The sequence below is a fragment of the Nicotiana tomentosiformis genome, chromosome 1 (genome assembly GCF_000390325.3).
Source record: "Nicotiana tomentosiformis chromosome 1, ASM39032v3, whole genome shotgun sequence".
In the NCBI taxonomy this organism is placed as follows: Eukaryota; Viridiplantae; Streptophyta; class Magnoliopsida; order Solanales; family Solanaceae; genus Nicotiana; species Nicotiana tomentosiformis.
Genome location: NC_090812.1, coordinates 34,028,009 through 34,045,185, shown reverse-complemented (window position 1 = coordinate 34,045,185; position 17,177 = coordinate 34,028,009). Strand labels below are relative to the sequence as shown.

The window sequence follows — 17,177 nt, the reverse complement described above, 5'->3', positions numbered from 1 at the left end:
TCAACTATGTATAATAAGATGACAAACTATTAAAAATGAGCAAACCTACTCAAAAGTGCAATTATATTTTCTACTAATTCTAATGTCATGTATGCATGTAAGATCCTATACTGGAGTATTCATGTAAGCAGCTTATATTGCAGCAGCAAAAGAACTCAGCAAGCGGAACCAGGATTTGAAACTAATGGGTTCAAAATTTTATTCCTTCTAAGTTACTAGTTTTTAATTTAATAATTTGTACAAATTCAATAAATTTTTAAAGACAAATATGGAATTCAAAGCTACTGGGTTCGGTCGAACCCGCAACCGAAGCTCTAGCTACAGGACTTGCCCCTGTTGAGCAACTTTAAGTGAAATAAACACCAAGTTAGACTTAGCCTTATACAATTGCCTTTGGATAAGGCCATCTGATCCGATATTAATCTAAAGAATAATTTACTAATCAAATTAATGGGCATAAGTGCATTAAACTAAAGAATTTCGTGGTCTTACGGCTAAATATGGTTACTTCAGATTACCTATGATCTAGCTAATCTCTTTTAAGGTGGCAGTATAGATATAATATACCCTAACTCATGTGAGAAGCTAGATTTTTGGACTTAAATTTTGAAACAAGAAAGGTTAAACTACGATAAATTCCATAAACCGACAAGACAAGAAAAAAAATGCCACAATTCAGTTTCTTTCGTACGGTGCGAGATATGTAGTCATAACTGCTATGCCCTGCACCTTTTGTGGTTGGTCAGTATTATGAGAGTAAGAGTAGTTGGGGCAATTAAAAAGAGTAGTTGTGTTTTGCTATCTATAGTCACTTTAAGGCACATGAATGCTTCAATTCGAGCTCATCCACTTGAGTTTGGACACTTCACCACCTTTCTACATCACTGCCACTCATAAGTGTTGGGACAAAGTGTTGTTGAATATACTGTCCATGGACCTTCAAACCTAACAACTTGAACTTTGTGTCTCATCCATCCTACCAAATTGATATTTTGACGAAATTCATAGTATTGAAATAATCAGGTGTCATAACAAAATTAACAATTTACGGACGGTAAATCAGACAACAATAGATGTATTGGAAAAAGGTCATTACAAAACTAGAGGAAACGACATCCACAAGTACTGTTGATCTTGTATCAGTGTTAACACTACATTTAATATGTAAAATTTTGTTTCGAGTCAGTCGTATTAATCAAGCTTTGGAGAAGAAATGACATGATTAATTGGTTTCTATAGGACTAAAAGTAAGTGTAGTTCCAAAACCTATTTTATACTTAATTTAATTCACCGCGCGAAAGGGACATGCTGTCTTTTTAGACTAAAAAACTATGCCTTAGTCTTGGTGATGGAACTATATAATATTGCAAAGAAGAATAAAGTGTATAGTTCAGAATACAGGAAATTAAAAGGGCTAGTAAGTAGTACGTGTAGGTGCTGAAAATATGGTGAAAGAAAATCTACTAACTGGCGGATCAATATTTGTGGAGAAGAGAAATCACTGTGTCATTTATCCAGCCAATGGCAGTATGGTAGCAAAGTCTGTGGAAAGAAGAAACAAGAACTGGTAAAGTACATATTCTCTTTGTTTGTCTCAATTGATACTTATTTAAATTTTAATCCTCTTCAGTGGTTAATGAATGTAACTATACTGGTGCAGGTTTGTCCAGACAAGAATTGCAAGTGATTTGATAGTACAAATTAAAGACAAAAGCTTCCACTTGCATAAGGTAACAGCTACACTGTCCAGTTCTTCAATTTGAGAGGAAAAATCCCAACGTCCGAACTGCACATTAGATAAATTTCAAAATGAAACCATCTTTTAGCTTTCTGCTTCTTTTGTTGCAGAGGATCATAAGTTAACTAGCGTACAATCACACACAAACACAAATAGTATGCGGGGCTCAGTTTACTTATCCTTATGAGCTGAGGTCCTTTGGGAAAAACCGTACGGGCTTGACCCAAAGCACACAATATTACACCATATTAAGAGTATCTGCAGGCTAATTGAGCCCAACAACATGTTTTGTGGTGATGTTTCCCATTCTTCTCTTTTTAAACCAATATTTGGTAAACTAGATGGAATAAGCATTCTTAGAGGTATAATTTTGTTGTACAAAATATAAATATGCTTTCTGTGGAACTTTTTTTCAGTTAATCTTTTCATTTTGCAGCTCTCCATGGTTTCAAGAAGTGGATACGTTAACAGATTGGTATTTCATAGGAATGCGGACAACATTACTACAATTCAGATTGATGCAATCCCCGGTGGGGCTAATATCTTTGAATTAGTAGTGAAATTTTGCTATGGACTGAAGATCAAAGCTACAGCTTCAAATATCGCACCACTGTATTGTGCTGCTCATTTCTTGGAAATGCATGATAATCTTCAGCCTGGAAATTTAATTTCTAAAACAGAGGCATTCCTAAGTTATGTAATCCTTTCTTCATGGAAAGACACATTTAGGATCTTGAAAAGCTGTGAATCAGTTTCTTCTTGGTCTAAAGACTTGCACATTGTCAAACGTTGCTCGGAAGCCATTTCTTGGAAAGCCTCCTCAGAAACTAGCGCGGCTAGTATAGAAGACAGTGAAGTTTTAGTGAATCTTATGACAGATGATACGACCAAGTTAAATGTCAAAAAGTTGAGCGGAAATTGGTTTTTCAAGGACGTTGCATCCCTAAGAATAGATCATTTTATCGAAGTAATCACATCGATCAAAAGGAGAAACATTAAGCCAGAGCTTATAGGGTCATGTATAGCTCACTGGACAAAGAAGTGGATTTCTCAAATCACAGTTTCAAAACAGAAATCCAAAGATCAAGAATTGTCCATCCAACTACTCAGAGTGACAACTGAATGTTTGATAAGGGTACTTCCTGTTGAAGAAAACTCAGTTCCCTGCAATTTTCTGCTTCATCTTTTCAAGATTGGGCTTATTATGAATATTGATCAAAGATTACAAGATCAACTCAAGAAAAGAGTAGCTTTCTTGTTGGAAAGCTGTAGTGCTAAAGACCTTCTAGTAAGGAACAGCACAACTCTTTTCGACGTGGATATTGTTATTCAAGTAGTAGAAGCTTATGTCTCGCTTGCATCAAATAATCCCAACTCAAAAATGTCTGTTGTCGGGAGACTAGTAGACGATTACCTTGCCCTCGTATCAAGGGACGAGAACCTTGTAGTGAGAAGCTTTTACTCTCTTGTAAATGCATTGCCAAAAGAAGCACGATCTTGTGATGACAACCTATATAGGTCGATAGACATGTACCTCAAGGTATGCATATATAATGTATTCCCTCATTTCCTCCAATCTCAAAAAGTTGATTCAGAGTTTGATTCAAGTATAATGGAAATGAAATGAAATGGTTTGTTGCAGGAACATCCTGACCTAACAGAAGAAGAAAGAAGCAGTATATGCAGAAAAATGGAGTACCACAAGCTATCACAGGAAGCACGAACACATGCCATGAAGAATGATAGGCTGCCGGATAATATCAGGACACAATTTATACTTGTTGAACAGATCAATATGACAAGGTTACTAACTTCAGCTGGTTCAAGTTACCAAAGGACTAAGTCACAGACCATAATGAAAGTCAGCAAAGGTGTAGGCAAGAGTTGGATGAATTCCTCCCAAAATGAAATGGAAGTGATGAAACAAGAGGTTGAGATGTTAAAAGCTCAAGTTGGTGAACTGAAGCAATGTAGGATGGAACTTCAAAGGCAAACCAAGAAATCTGTTTGTTGTTAGTTCGTTATGTTTCATGTCTGCTACGGATCTGGTTCCTTGATTCTGACCATTGTAATCTTCTCTTGTAATTTCGAAGTGTTTTTGGTTAATCAACCTTAAGATGCGGAGTTATTTTCAAACTTTGGATTTGTAATATTTTTTTTAAAATTTTAAAATTTTAAAATCAAATATGCAATATTTAGCTATATCGTAAAAATACTTGTAATAGGTCAACAGATCGACAATGTTACCATATTCTACCAAAGAAACTGTTAATATAGGCCAACCTTCACGCTCATCAAAATATTCCCTTGAAATTTAATTTTAATTGGGAGCTAACAATGTCATCTTTTTGTAAGTTAGTGGGACACTACAGAATTACCAACTAAAATGTACAAAGTACTCCGTTGGTTTCATTTTATGTGCCATTTTTTTTGTTTATTTCTCAAAAAGAATAACATATTTTTTTATTTAAAATAATTTAATTCGAAAACTTTTACCTGACATGATTTTAGAGTTAAATTATTATTAAACCACTATCATATTTAAAATCACTAGCTTCAAAGTTATTTTTTTTTATAAAAAAAATTGATGACCTCACAAAAAATGAAATGGATCTTAAATTCTATTTTTCTTTCTAACAAGTGATGCGATATTTGTTGGAACACATGTAACTTAAAATGGGAAGAACATTTAACAAAACTTTTTGGGGGCGCGGTGGGGGTTTGGGTTAGTTAGAAACAAAGGAAAATAATAAAAAAGGAATAAATTAGAGGAGTTCTTTTATTTTGGCAGTTGTCCATGTCTGAAGACGGACGAAACGCGGCGGAGCAACCGGCCTCCGACCCAAACCCGTGCCCTATTTGTCTTGCCCCAGTTACTGAAGAGTCCTACTTGGATCAATGTTTCCGTACGCCTCCTTTCTTTTTAGTTTTACACATATCCTCCTGTAGTTTATAAGCAAGCAGTCATTGTTAAGATGCAGTTTCATAAGTTTTAAGCTCCAATTTACAGCTTGTTTGGATCGTTGTTACCCATTGTACCGTATTGTATTATTTTCTCAAAATAATGTTTGTTTTGATTGTTTAGTTAAAATTGGTTGTATTGTATTGTTAAATCCATTGTTAAAATTGGTTGTATTGTATCCTATGCTCCTTTCTACGTGAAGTCTATATAAATTCTGAAAGACAGCATCCCAAATATAAGCTATATACGTGAAGTCTAATAACGTGAAAATCTCGTTCCTTCTGCCGCTTCCAAACTCTTCAGGTATAGGTTTTTCCTAACTTTTGTTTTATTCTTTCTTCTACTTTAATTTGTAATTCCAATTCTAATTACTTTATCTCCAATTAGATTTATGATATTGGTTGTTAGGAAATATTACTTATGATCTAAATTCTAAATGGAGTCTACTTAACATTTTTTTATTTTATTTATTATTATGATCTAATTATGAACATAGTGTACTTATTATTATTTTTAATATTATTAACTTGTTCCACTAATTTCGATAGGATTTGCATGAATTTAATTGCTTAACTTATATATAAGACATAATTGGTGATAAATTAGTAGAAAGTAGTTTTCTTAAATAATTTTTATGTGTAATTCTTGATAAATTAAAGATTTAAAACAATTGAGGGTATTTTAGTAAACTTATCAGTTACTGTACAGTACGATACAGTCAAACCAAACAGCAAAATGTTATTTAACAACAATAAACAATACAGTCTATCCAAACATTGTATTCATAAAACGATACGATCCTATACAATAAAGTACAATACGATACATTATAAAACGATGGGTAACAATGATCCAAACAGAGTGTTAGGGAGTACCTTTCATATACTTTGGCTCTTTTTGCATAATTATTAATAAGTGGCATTTTGCCAAGTAATTGTAAAGTGTATAAGCTGTGGAAGAAAGCTATGTACGGATTGTTTCTGAATAAATCAGTTATCAAGTGCTTAAACCATCATTTTATTTCTGCAGACAAATTTTGCTACAATTGCATTCTGCGTTGGACCAAAGTGGTTACAAGCAAGCAGTCTCGTGCACCTGCTTCAGTAAAGTGTCCTTTATGTAAGGTCCGAACTTGTTCTATCATCCTTGTTGGTTTCCTATTTCTTCTAAGTGTTCTTATTTCATGAGCATTAGTATAGATCCTCTCAAGAATGGGTAGCAGTTAATTGTAATTGGTAGAACTAATTTTTTGGGGCATTGATTGATGAACTACTATTAGCAATGATATGATTCCCCCTAGATGCCACGCCTTTCACGAGAGAGAGCGCTTTAACTTTGCAGTTACTTCTAGAAAAATGAAACATTTTCTGCTAAGAAGGATTTGAGAGGATTCCAGTACTTTAATAGTGTGTCACACTTGTGAGGTCAAGATCATGGGACTACATATTTGGTCTTACAAACTTTTTGCTTGATCTGAAGAGTTGTCATGGAGCCTTGAACACAGTGTGGATATACCAAAGTGGATAGATCATAGATGTGTGAATATATTTTGTTTGTAAATGTTTTTCTGAACTTAATCAGATATTGGTCTCTTTAGAGCTCTGTGTTGACTTTTGTTTGCCTATTGAATGTTTTGGAGTAGCTTGTGTAAATTTTATTTGGTGGGGAAATTTGTATGTATCTGGGTATTGAAATGAAATATACATGGATTCTTTTTTCTTTTATCTGATCTTTGATGTACTGTATCAACATTTTGTCCAAAACAAAAAGGAGGCACAAAAAGACACGAAATTGACCATTACAAGCAGTAATGATGTTAAAAGCTCGATAAAAGCTCAAGTTACGTGCCTTGCCTTTCTCTGAGCCAAGTTGCTAGGCATGCGTCTCGTCAACCAGTAACTTTCTCATTAAGAGGCAAGCACTATACATTAGATATCGTTAGCAAAGTGATACATTTTCATCTTGCTTTTCTGGAGGATTCTATATTTATTTTACTTGTGCTTTTGATGTAAATTGAAATCACTCTATATTTCTGACTCTTCTAATAACTTAGAAAAATTTCTCATTCTTCTATTATTAATTTAAAATTATGCTGGATTTTGTTTCTTTCAAATCAATGCTCTTCTTTATGCAGACAGAGAATTTTTCTATTATAAAGAGCTACGGTGGAAGGTTTTTTCAACAACATTATGTGAATGAAAACTTGGACAATAGGTAGCAAAGTCCTCTATACTTCTTCTGCTTTGTATGTTCTCCCTTTGTTTTTTACTATTCTAAATTAACTTAATTGTTTGAAATTTGTATTCCAGTGTGTTCTTCACAAAAGCTCACAAGTATAGATTGCAGTGCTACTATACTAATGAAGGTAGAGTGCTTTCTATCACTGATTTACATATTCTCCATTTCTAGTGGATATCTTTCATGAGATATCACCTTGCTTCCAAGAACATAAAATTGGTAGTTCTGCAGGGGGCTTATTTGACAAATTCAACGTGCCACGTTATTGGAAGTTGCACAAGTATCTGCAGCCTAGTCCTTGGCTTATAAGTTGGTTGAGAAGAGAAATTCAGGCTGTGACTCAGGTCCTTCAAACTTATCATTTTCATTGTTTAAATGTTGTAATCTTCGGTATAGATGCACTTCTAACTCAATCTCTTAATAGCTTTTGATTATGATGGTCAATAAAGACAATGATCCTTTGGATAACAAAAATGAAAAGCATATTTAATGATTCCGAGAGAAAACAACTTGCTGATTATTATTGTGTGCTAACTTGTTTCTTACATTCTTTGTCCGTGTTTATAGTGAAGTCAGTGTTATCAAAGGCGAAAAGCGCAAAAAAGCTCTAAGGCCCGTTGGGGCTTTAAGCACAAAGCGCAAATAAAGCGTGAGCTTTAATGAAAAAGGCGCAACTGGAGGAAAAAGTAAAAATATGTATATGTAGTCCAAGACCAATAATTATAAGCATGAATAACAAATACATGGACAAAAAAAGTTGAAGAAAAAATAACGATAAAGTGAAATATCAATTGTTCAGTGTCGCATTTTTAGGATTACACTCATTGGCAAGGAAAGTATGCCTTAGAGCCTTGATGCGACACCGAAGCGCCCGCAAAGCGAGGGGAAACGCTCAACATGTTTTGAGCCTCGCTTTAGGGCTTAAGCGCGCCTTTGACAACACTGAGTTGAAGTATGGAGGTGAAAACTCTTTCATTTCCAGAATGAACTAGTTTTTTGGGTTCTGTGTAAGGTCGAAAGAGTACCAATTTGCAACCAATAGGAAACTGTTTACAGAACCGGCATGTCCGTGGGTATTTCTTAGTCAATCTTTAGTTAATCTTAAGTTAAAGTGAATGTTGGTGTAACTGGACAACTTTTCCACTAAGAGTCAGAGGTTGAAGTCACTGGGATTTAATAATCTCTACAATGTTTCTGCCTAAGTTGAAGTGAATCTTGGTGTAACTGGACAATGTTTCCACTCAGAGTCAGAGGTTGAAGTCACTGGGATTTAATAATCTCTGCAATGTAGGGGTACATCTGCCTACAATCCCTAGTCTGATCCATGGAAAAGCTTCTTGTGACTAGTTGTCACCAACAACCTGTTTCTCATCTTAGGCAAGTGACTTCCTATATGCCTATTTTCCTCCACAAATAGTAAAAGTTGCAACCATAAAGAGCATATATTAAAAATAATTCAACATAAATTGATGCCATTTTGGTCCCAATTTCTCATAAAATGATATGTAAACATTACGAATTGGTTAAAATAGGATGTTGTAAAACGGGATTGTGAATAAAAATTGTAAAACGGGAACCATGGAGAACTTTGCTGATTACTTGATTATGTCATTCTCATTGCAACAATACATCAAAGTATGACTAGGTACATACTAATATTAAATTGATAATTCAATAATTCGCTCATCCTTGTAACATCACAAACGTTATTTTATAACATTTCTGCTAAGTAATTCTTTTCCGCGCCATGCAGGAAGAAGATGTAGATATTATTGTACATCATATACTTGGTGTGATTGATTCATTTAGAAGGTAATGTATAAAGTAAATTGTTATAATCTGCATGCATTGAACTCGCCAACATCAAGGTAACCTCTTTGTTTGCTTTCACCTCTTTGGGAAAACTAAATGACATGTTCTTAAAAATCAGTTACCTAGTATTATTGTGTTACTGTTCTCATGTTCACTTAATTGATCTTCATTATACATTTTCAGTGTAACATGAATGCTTAGACAACTGTTAATGATGCAGAAACGATCCAAAGCAAATAAAAGATACTCCACAAGCAAAGCAAGAAGAGTTCAAGATCATGGTGTCTGAAGCAGCAAGACCTTTCCTAACTGGTCGAACTGATCGATTTCTGAACGAGTTAGAACTGTTTCTAGCTTCATCTTTGACTATTGATGCTTTTGATAGTGTTTATATCCAACATTTGGGTTGGAAAATTCCTGAAAAGATCGAGGAGGGTGAGGTAGGAGAACCAGTTGAACAAGGCCCTTTAGTTCCCTATTTATACTTCTTTGATGAGGATTCTGATGGAAATGAATAGAATACTGTCCTTAAATGTTAAAGGATAATAAGTTCACCTCACTTGCCAGATTTTAGCTGGTGCGCGGTTTGTCAACCCTGGATAACGTGTTTTGTTATTTCTCAAATCCATGGTTTTGAACTCTCGCACACATGCTTGATCATCCATGTTTTCAAATTACAACAGTTCCAGATTTACTTCTGAAATTAGCTTGCTTAAATTGTTTAGTTCAAAATTTTGCCTCTATCATACAACTACAGAAATCAATTTAAATTAGTGCAAGGCATGTATAGCTCATATGTAGTTGTTCTTTGATTTGTTTAAGTTCCACTACAATTTTTCAATTGATTCTGAATACATTTTCATGTTACTAAACATTCACATAGTTTTTATGTGTTAAAGCAAGAGATATATAAAAGGTTAAACGGGCATGATTGGCAGGCGTCAATATGCTACATGTAACATGACTTTGATAGCCCTATATGTCAGGCGGCAACAGTCCAAATAGATGGCGTTTTGCGAAGAATCAATCAATATTCCACTTAGTCGGCCAATTGCCCTAGTTTAACAAAAAAATAAATAAATAGTCCGGTGCTCTAAGCTCTCGCTATGTGCGGGGTTCGGGGAAAAGTCGGACCATAAGGGTCTATTGTACGCATCCTTACCCTGCATTTCTATAAAAGGCTATTTCCACGGATTGTACCCGTGACCTCCAGGTCACATGGCATCAACTTTAACAGTTACGCTAAAGCTCCTCTTCTGTCCTAATTTAGCAACAAAAATAATAATCAGAGAGCACCATGATTTGTAACAGGATTAATTGATCAGGATTTTTTAAGAAAAAAACGGTCTCGTGCATTAGGGCAAATCTACATTCACCCGAACGCAATAACTTTTAATTAGATTTTATAAATATATTAAAAATTTACTAAATATTTAACTTATGATTATTATTATTATTAATATTTTCCATACGATAAATATAATTTAGTGACACCAACCTCCCGTCCATGATGAGAGTGATTTGGTACGGGGGGTCAGAAACAAACAAAAGGAGGAATATTTTTTTTTAACACCAAAAGGAGGAATCAGAAGGAAATTTGTGACCTTTCTAATAAAATTCTCCGCCATAACTAACCAACAAGGTAGGCAACACTCGAGCAGTCCAGCAGTCAGGATTCAGCTGCAGCAGCCATTCTCGACCAAGCGCAGTCTCCTTCTGACTCAAGACCATCACCTATATATAGGCACAGTTTCGTATCTGGACTAACAGAAAAAGGGAGAGAGAAAATGGAGGTGAGAGCAAGAGCCCCTGGGAAAATAATATTGGCTGGAGAACATGCTGTGGTTCACGGATCAGCTGCCGTTGCCGCCTCCATCGATCTCTATACTTACGTCTCCCTTCGCTTCCCTACTCCTGCTGGTATACATTCTATTCCATTCCTCAATTTCAATTTTATTTATTATCAACTGTAATTATGATTTCTCAATCTAATTTCCTGCCTATAATGCCGTACTGAGGTTGCTCAATTTTATAAATAATGTGTTTGAGGCTTTTATTGAGCTCAGTGTGCTGGTAGATCTAGTATTCCGGCCTGCTAATTGACATTTGATAGTAACGCTCTTCAATTTTACCCTGTCCAGTTCTCTTCTATTTCCTTTTTAAAATATCCAACCCTTACTTCAATTAATACTTAGACATTGTTATCGTCCTATATGATAAGAAATAGCCTTAGAACACTATCCTCCTACTTTATCCTACATCTTGTATGGTTATCTTATACTCCATTTGCCAACTTTTATATCTGATCAAATATTGGAAAGTGGTTTTTCGAAAGAGACATTGAGTTTCGTAAAAATGTATAATTATATAATAAAGTGTCTGTGTATGTATAATGATCGTTGAATTATAGGCTTTTGGTTACTAAATGGGACCGGCTGATTGGTTAATGTATTGCCTATGCTCATTGTTCCCTGCCCTGCTTTGATATTGAGATGAGATCTATCTGGAGTTTAAACTGACCTCTAGGATATGTGGCATATGCTGGATCTATCTTTACAATGGATGAACCAAGATAGCAGTCTAAGAAATATGATAATTGTTAAAATTCAGCTTCTACTAGTCTAAGCAGATTATTTTTCTTTGTAAGACCAAAAAGAAAAAATTGCTTTTACCCAAACTGTTGTTTCCTTTTCATGATAATCCTAATATGTTTACTGGTTTTTTCAGTTAGTTTTCACTAATGGGTTTCTTTTCTTCTTAATCTCTTTGGGGAATAGATAATGACGAAACATTAACCCTCCAGCTTAAGGATGTGTCATTAGAATTTTCCTGGCCAGTTGCAAGAATTAAAGAGGCTTTTCCAAACTCGGAAACTCAGATTCCACCTTCCTCGTGCTCACTAGAGACTCTTAAATTAATTGCTTCTCTAGTTGATGAGCACAACATTCCTGAGGCAAAGATAGGGCTCGCTGCTGGTGTCACAGCTTTTCTTTGGCTGTTCACCTCAATCCATGGGTATTAACTTCAATTCCCTTTACTTGACCTCTTAATATTCTTAAAACAGACTTCATATTATCACATTGTCTTTCGATGTAATTGCCTAATTAGATGCAAGCCAGCAAAAGCAGTGCTCTCTTCTGAGCTTCCACTGGGATCAGGCTTGGGTTCGTCTGCAGCTTTCTGTGTTGCACTCTCTGCGGCCATTCTTGCGTTGTCAGATTCAGTAACTATGGATTTCAGCCACCAAGGTTGGCAAGTATTTGGAGAGAATGAGCTGGAATTGGTGAATAAATGGGCTTTCGAGGGAGAGAAAATAATTCATGGGAAGCCATCTGGTATTGACAACACAGTGAGCACGTATGGTATGTGACGATAGCCATAGTTACTATGTCTTCTTTCCTTTTATGATATGTTAAGCAATCACAGAACAAAGAAAACACCAAGTCAAGCTGAAAAGGGGCATTAATGCAGGGAAATATCTCAACTTTTTGCGTAATCGGGTGAAATGCATATATGCTAATTTGTGATTGAGAAGTGAGAAATAGGTATGAATTTAGAGTTAATAAGCAATTAGCAAAATAAAGAAGATATCTTAAAGAATCTGTGGATGCCAGTAAGAAGAAAAGGCACGTGATTAACTTGAAAGCTTCCCAATTTTAAACATTACTAGTTTTAGAGTACATGCGTTGCACGTGAATATTGCGTCAATAATAAAAAAAATTATTAAAAACTTATATTCTTCGCTATATAAATAACTATTTATAGAATTAAAGCAGTAAATGATGTAGAATTTAATAAAAAAGCAAAGACAAAGTACAATTATGAGCTAAATATTAAATGTTGTGCCAGAACAAATTGATCCTCATTTAAACTAAAATTGGAATTTATAAAAAAAACAGTTGGAGCTTCCTAAATTTCATTTCACTTATAGACACCGTTGAGCTTTTATAATTCAAATGCTCTCATACTATAAGAATTGTCTGACAATTGACAAAAATATTCTAACATATTAATCAAGGTGCTTGGTCCTGTCATTACCCTTGAAAAGTAAAAGAATAAAAATTTCTAACTCAAATTTAATCAACTGCGCTCCTTAATCAACAAAAAAGAATAAAATAAAAGAAATAAGAGTTAATTTAATCCATACTCATCATACATATTGGCAGTACAATGCAATAAAAATTTCCAACTCAAATTTATTCGAAAAAATCTTGTGAATGAAAACTCATAATATAGATAATTTAGAGGAAGAGAAACAATAGAAGAATAGATACATAAAAGAAGAAAGGTCGGGACTGAAAATACAAACATACCCAGATGATTAATTCAAAATTAACACTACATAAATACAATCACATACAATGATAGTGATGATAGAGATCATTGGCCTCAGGAAAGACTAATATTCGTACTTGAGGAAATATTGATAAAGCGGCTAACTCATACAATTAAAGCAAGACGGAATGCTTAGTTCATCTGGATACAACTGCATACAGTGTCATGTGAAGTAGTTCATCTTGGTTATTTTCAATGAAAAACTTGTTCCAATTTTTTTTTATTCGCCATTCATATAGCTTCATATGAATATGAATCTTTTCTGAAATTAGAACTCTATTAGGAGTTTGTTTTAGTGCCTTCCTTACGTGGGAGATTGTAATATCTAATTGCATTGAAAAGAAATAGGAGTAACAAAAAGTCACAGTGAAAAATTCATAGTAGATCTCAAAATCCTAAATATTAGTAAAAAGTAAAAAAAATAAAAATATTAATTGTAATTTTTATTCCTTTTTTAACCTACATACTTAAAGGAAAAAAAACTCCTAAAGTGACATTGCTGGAATATGAACCGACCTTAATGAGTTTGAAACCTACTCATTCTCTTCCTCCATTTCCTTTTAAATCTTACGAAAATTTTGATTTTTTAATAAGAAAACAAACACTAAATATCTATTTACAATTTTATCCAACACGGAATGTTTATATGAAGGGTTAAAAAGGCGAACGACATTTCGATAGGAGCTTCGTGCTTTTAATATAGTATAGATACTTCAGATTATAAATAGTAGAACCATAGTCCACTATAAGACTTTTCAGTTTATATCTGTTTAGTCACCTTAAAATGACTCCAGAATAACAGCTTAATCTAAGGGGAATTGCCTTTTTCAGAAATTTCACATAAAGAATTCATTAGGCTTTCCTTCCCTATGTTAGACCAGCAGATAGTTTTCTGTGTTACTATAAGACTTTTCAGTTTATATCTGTTTAGTCACCTTAAAATGACTCCAGAATAACAGCTTAATCTAAGGAGAATTGCCTTTTTCAGAAATTTCACATAAAGAATTCATTAGGCTTTCCTTCCCTATGTTAGACCAGCAGATAGTTTTCTGTGTTCTCCTACCTTTTTGTAAAATTTGCTTGCTATATTCATCTAGAACATCTACTTCAAACAGTTGCACTGTGAAACTAATTATGCTTTTGGAACCATGATATGAATGTGTTGCGCACCTCTCCAAAATAATGCCGTACCCGTGTCGTATCTTCCAAAAATGCACTACGTTTGGAGGATCCTGCACGCATCCGGCGAAATTTCCGGAGAGCCCGAGCAACATAAAGAAGTATCATTAGTGATCTATGAGGAATTAGTGAGATTAATTATGGATTTTAACTATGTTAGCAACACTTATATTATCTTCTATATAAGCAACTCTAAATTTCTCTAGGTGTCTCAGTTATTTGTCGTATGATAAAAGTCATCTTCAGTGTTCGCTTGAAAGCTATATATGTTATAGTGCCAGAAATGAGAGAAGTTTGTCCTCATCACACCAGAATCAAACAAGAACAGGAGACTATGTAAACATTAAGCTCCTTCCCGTATTAACAGAAAAAGGAACTTGAAGCAAGACTGATGTCCACCGAAAATAGGTCTTACTACTGTTGACAGTGAATTAACTTTTAATTTGGACTCATATTGCATGGCGCAATATATAAAAGAAACCTTGTCTTACCAGTTAGGTTATGTTAGTTTTCCACTTGTTTGAGTCTTCAGCTATTTAGACATGATGGAGGTGGTCGAGGCAGAAAATTTTCATTTTCAGGAGAAGTGGGCACAGTCAGCATGGAAAAGATCCTAGCAGTCACAATATAAAACATATGCAGATATTTTTTGAGATGCTAATAGCGAATATTAACATATAATTACTTACATTTCTTTTTTTATTCACCTTGCATATTCTATATTGCTCAATTATTAAAACTTTTTGTTTTCAGGGAGACGAGAATCGTTCTCTCTTCTTCTTTTGCAATTCTACCAATTAAACTTTACATATATGTCCTTTTTATATTCAGTGTTACAAAACTTACAATGACGTCTTAGATCCATTAGAGAATCTGAATTTGCTATTCATGAAGATAAATGAAATCTAATTAGAACAGACGAGCTATTGTAGAATTGACTCCTGCATGGCAATGGAAGATCTATTCTTAGGGAAGCTCCTGAGTCACAATGTTAATCTCTCTCATCATTGGCAGTTTTTTGACATTCTTCTCCTTTTATGTGTTTTTTCTTTGGGAGACGTGGTTTGGATAGTCACTTGCTCTTCATGTTCCTCCTTCTAACACCAAGGTATCTGTAAATTAATGTTCCTAAATTATTTTCCATGGTAGATTTTTCTTCTATTGTTAAGAAATATAGAATACTTCTAATTTTCAGAACTCTATGGAAGGATATGTCAGGATTCTAATAACTTCACAACCTATAAATGTTACTTACAGGAAACATGATCAAGTTTAAGTCAGGCGCTTTGACACGCCTCAAAACAAACATGCCACTTAAAATGCTGATCACTAACACAAAGGTCGGGAGAAATACGAAGGCATTGGTAGCTAGCGTCTCAGAAAGGACCTTGAGGCATCCAACTGCTATGGCTTCTGTTTTTACTGCAGTGGATTCTATCAGTAGTGAAGTGGCTGCAATTATTCAATCACCTGTCCCGGATGATCTAGCCATAACTGAGAAAGAAGAGAAACTGGAAGAGTTGATGGAGATGAACCAAGGATTGCTTCAGTGCATGGGTGTTAGCCATGCTTCTATAGAAACTGTTTTTCGAACAACTCTAAAGTACAAACTATCTTCCAAGTTAACTGGAGCTGGTGGTGGAGGCTGTGTTTTGACATTATTACCAACCCGTATCCTTTCATTTATCTTCCTTCTGATAAATGCTTTCTATTCAGAATGTGCTTTTTATATGGTATCTCCATTCATTATTGATATTTTTGGCGTTAGACTTAATTGCTCCAGGATGTGACTTTTCATCATTTTTCATTTTACCTTTACACTCCATCTGCTTTATCTGGCTGCATAAATGCGCTGCATTGGCTGATGGGGTACTGGATATCCGATACATTGATTAATGTGTCTACTTCGCCATACTGTTTTTCATTGATATACACGGGTTTCTGTAATAACTGATGAAGTTCATGCATACACATAAAGTTTAGGTCCCTGAACATCTCTGGAAGGGTAAAACAGTTATTCACTAGGACAGATCTCTATATACCTACAAAAAATTTGACCTGTGTTTAAGTGTGTCTGAATTTGATTCTTTATCACTAGCGCCATTGCTTTACACATGGTGGCATAAGCAAAAGCTTGTGGAACCAATATCTTATCTGAAGGTAGAATTGCAATCCTTGCTTGACCTAAGGAAGGTCGGGAATATATGATATTTGCTTCTACACCTACTCACCGTTCTCACATCCTTTTTGTCCCAACTATTTGTCAAATTTTTCATTTTCTGCAGCTTTTTTAGAGTGTTTTATATCCATCTCTCCTTTGCTGATATATATACTTGGTCTTTGACCTCTCTTGAAAACCTACTCGACACATAATAGTCTTCCCTATAGATTGTATATATCATGTGCTTTATATGAGACTTGCTGCCGAGTTCCCCACATTTGATCTTTTAGTCTCTTTTAACTTTCCTTGACGACAATTTCCAGTTCTGTCAGGAACAGTTGTTGATAAAGTGATAGCTGAGTTAGAAACGTGCGGATTCCAGTGCTTGCTTGCTGGAATTGGTGGAAATGGCGTGGAGATTTTATTTAGTGGCACTTCCTGATTGTAATACCCATAGGCAGCAGTTTGTCATAAGATCTTTCTCTGCATTCTTGAATATAGATATGGAGGTGCCAGCTTGTGACCATTCGCAATCTAAGGAACATCAAAACCCTGCCATCCACGTACTGGTCTTTGAACTTGGAGCATTGTAGAAAAGTTTTTTATACTTCTCATTTCTCTTCTAAAACATCAATTGCAATAAGAAGATTCCTAGTTTTGATGGTTCGAAGGACACGGTTACACTAATTTTAATTCCGAATTTCTTAGTTCTTGGACGTTCCTCCTATTTTATATTTATATAGTTGTTGAAT

The 17,177-nt window shown here is 34.7% G+C and overlaps 3 protein-coding genes and 1 long non-coding RNA gene across 4 annotated transcripts; all 4 read left to right on the top strand.

The window, feature by feature from the left end:
• Positions 1-1,373: 1,373 nt before the first annotated feature.
• Positions 1,374-3,874, top strand: LOC104120010 (root phototropism protein 3-like). Its single transcript, XM_009631652.4, has 4 exons — positions 1,374-1,567; positions 1,661-1,730; positions 2,175-3,278; positions 3,381-3,874. Exons 1-4 carry the CDS (start codon positions 1,446-1,448, stop codon positions 3,753-3,755), a joined length of 1,671 nt encoding a protein of 556 aa, XP_009629947.1. The 5' UTR covers positions 1,374-1,445; the 3' UTR covers positions 3,756-3,874.
• Positions 3,875-4,429: 555 nt separating this feature from the next.
• Positions 4,430-9,374, top strand: LOC104120009 (uncharacterized). Its single transcript, XM_009631651.4, has 7 exons — positions 4,430-4,644; positions 5,730-5,824; positions 6,835-6,914; positions 7,010-7,065; positions 7,170-7,282; positions 8,692-8,750; positions 8,971-9,374. The coding sequence occupies exons 1-7, from the start codon at positions 4,536-4,538 to the stop codon at positions 9,266-9,268; spliced, it is 810 nt and encodes a 269-aa protein (XP_009629946.1). The 5' UTR covers positions 4,430-4,535; the 3' UTR covers positions 9,269-9,374.
• A 931-nt stretch (positions 9,375-10,305) lies between these two features.
• Positions 10,306-17,141, top strand: LOC104120007 (mevalonate kinase). Its single transcript, XM_009631650.4, has 5 exons — positions 10,306-10,670; positions 11,528-11,765; positions 11,859-12,112; positions 15,522-15,935; positions 16,749-17,141. The coding sequence occupies exons 1-5, from the start codon at positions 10,538-10,540 to the stop codon at positions 16,865-16,867; spliced, it is 1,158 nt and encodes a 385-aa protein (XP_009629945.1). The 5' UTR covers positions 10,306-10,537; the 3' UTR covers positions 16,868-17,141.
• On the top strand, positions 12,119-14,740 carry LOC138896100 (uncharacterized). Its single transcript, XR_011409433.1, has 2 exons — positions 12,119-12,435; positions 13,814-14,740. It is a non-coding gene; the product is annotated as an uncharacterized lncRNA (long non-coding RNA).
• Positions 17,142-17,177: the final 36 nt, after the last annotated feature.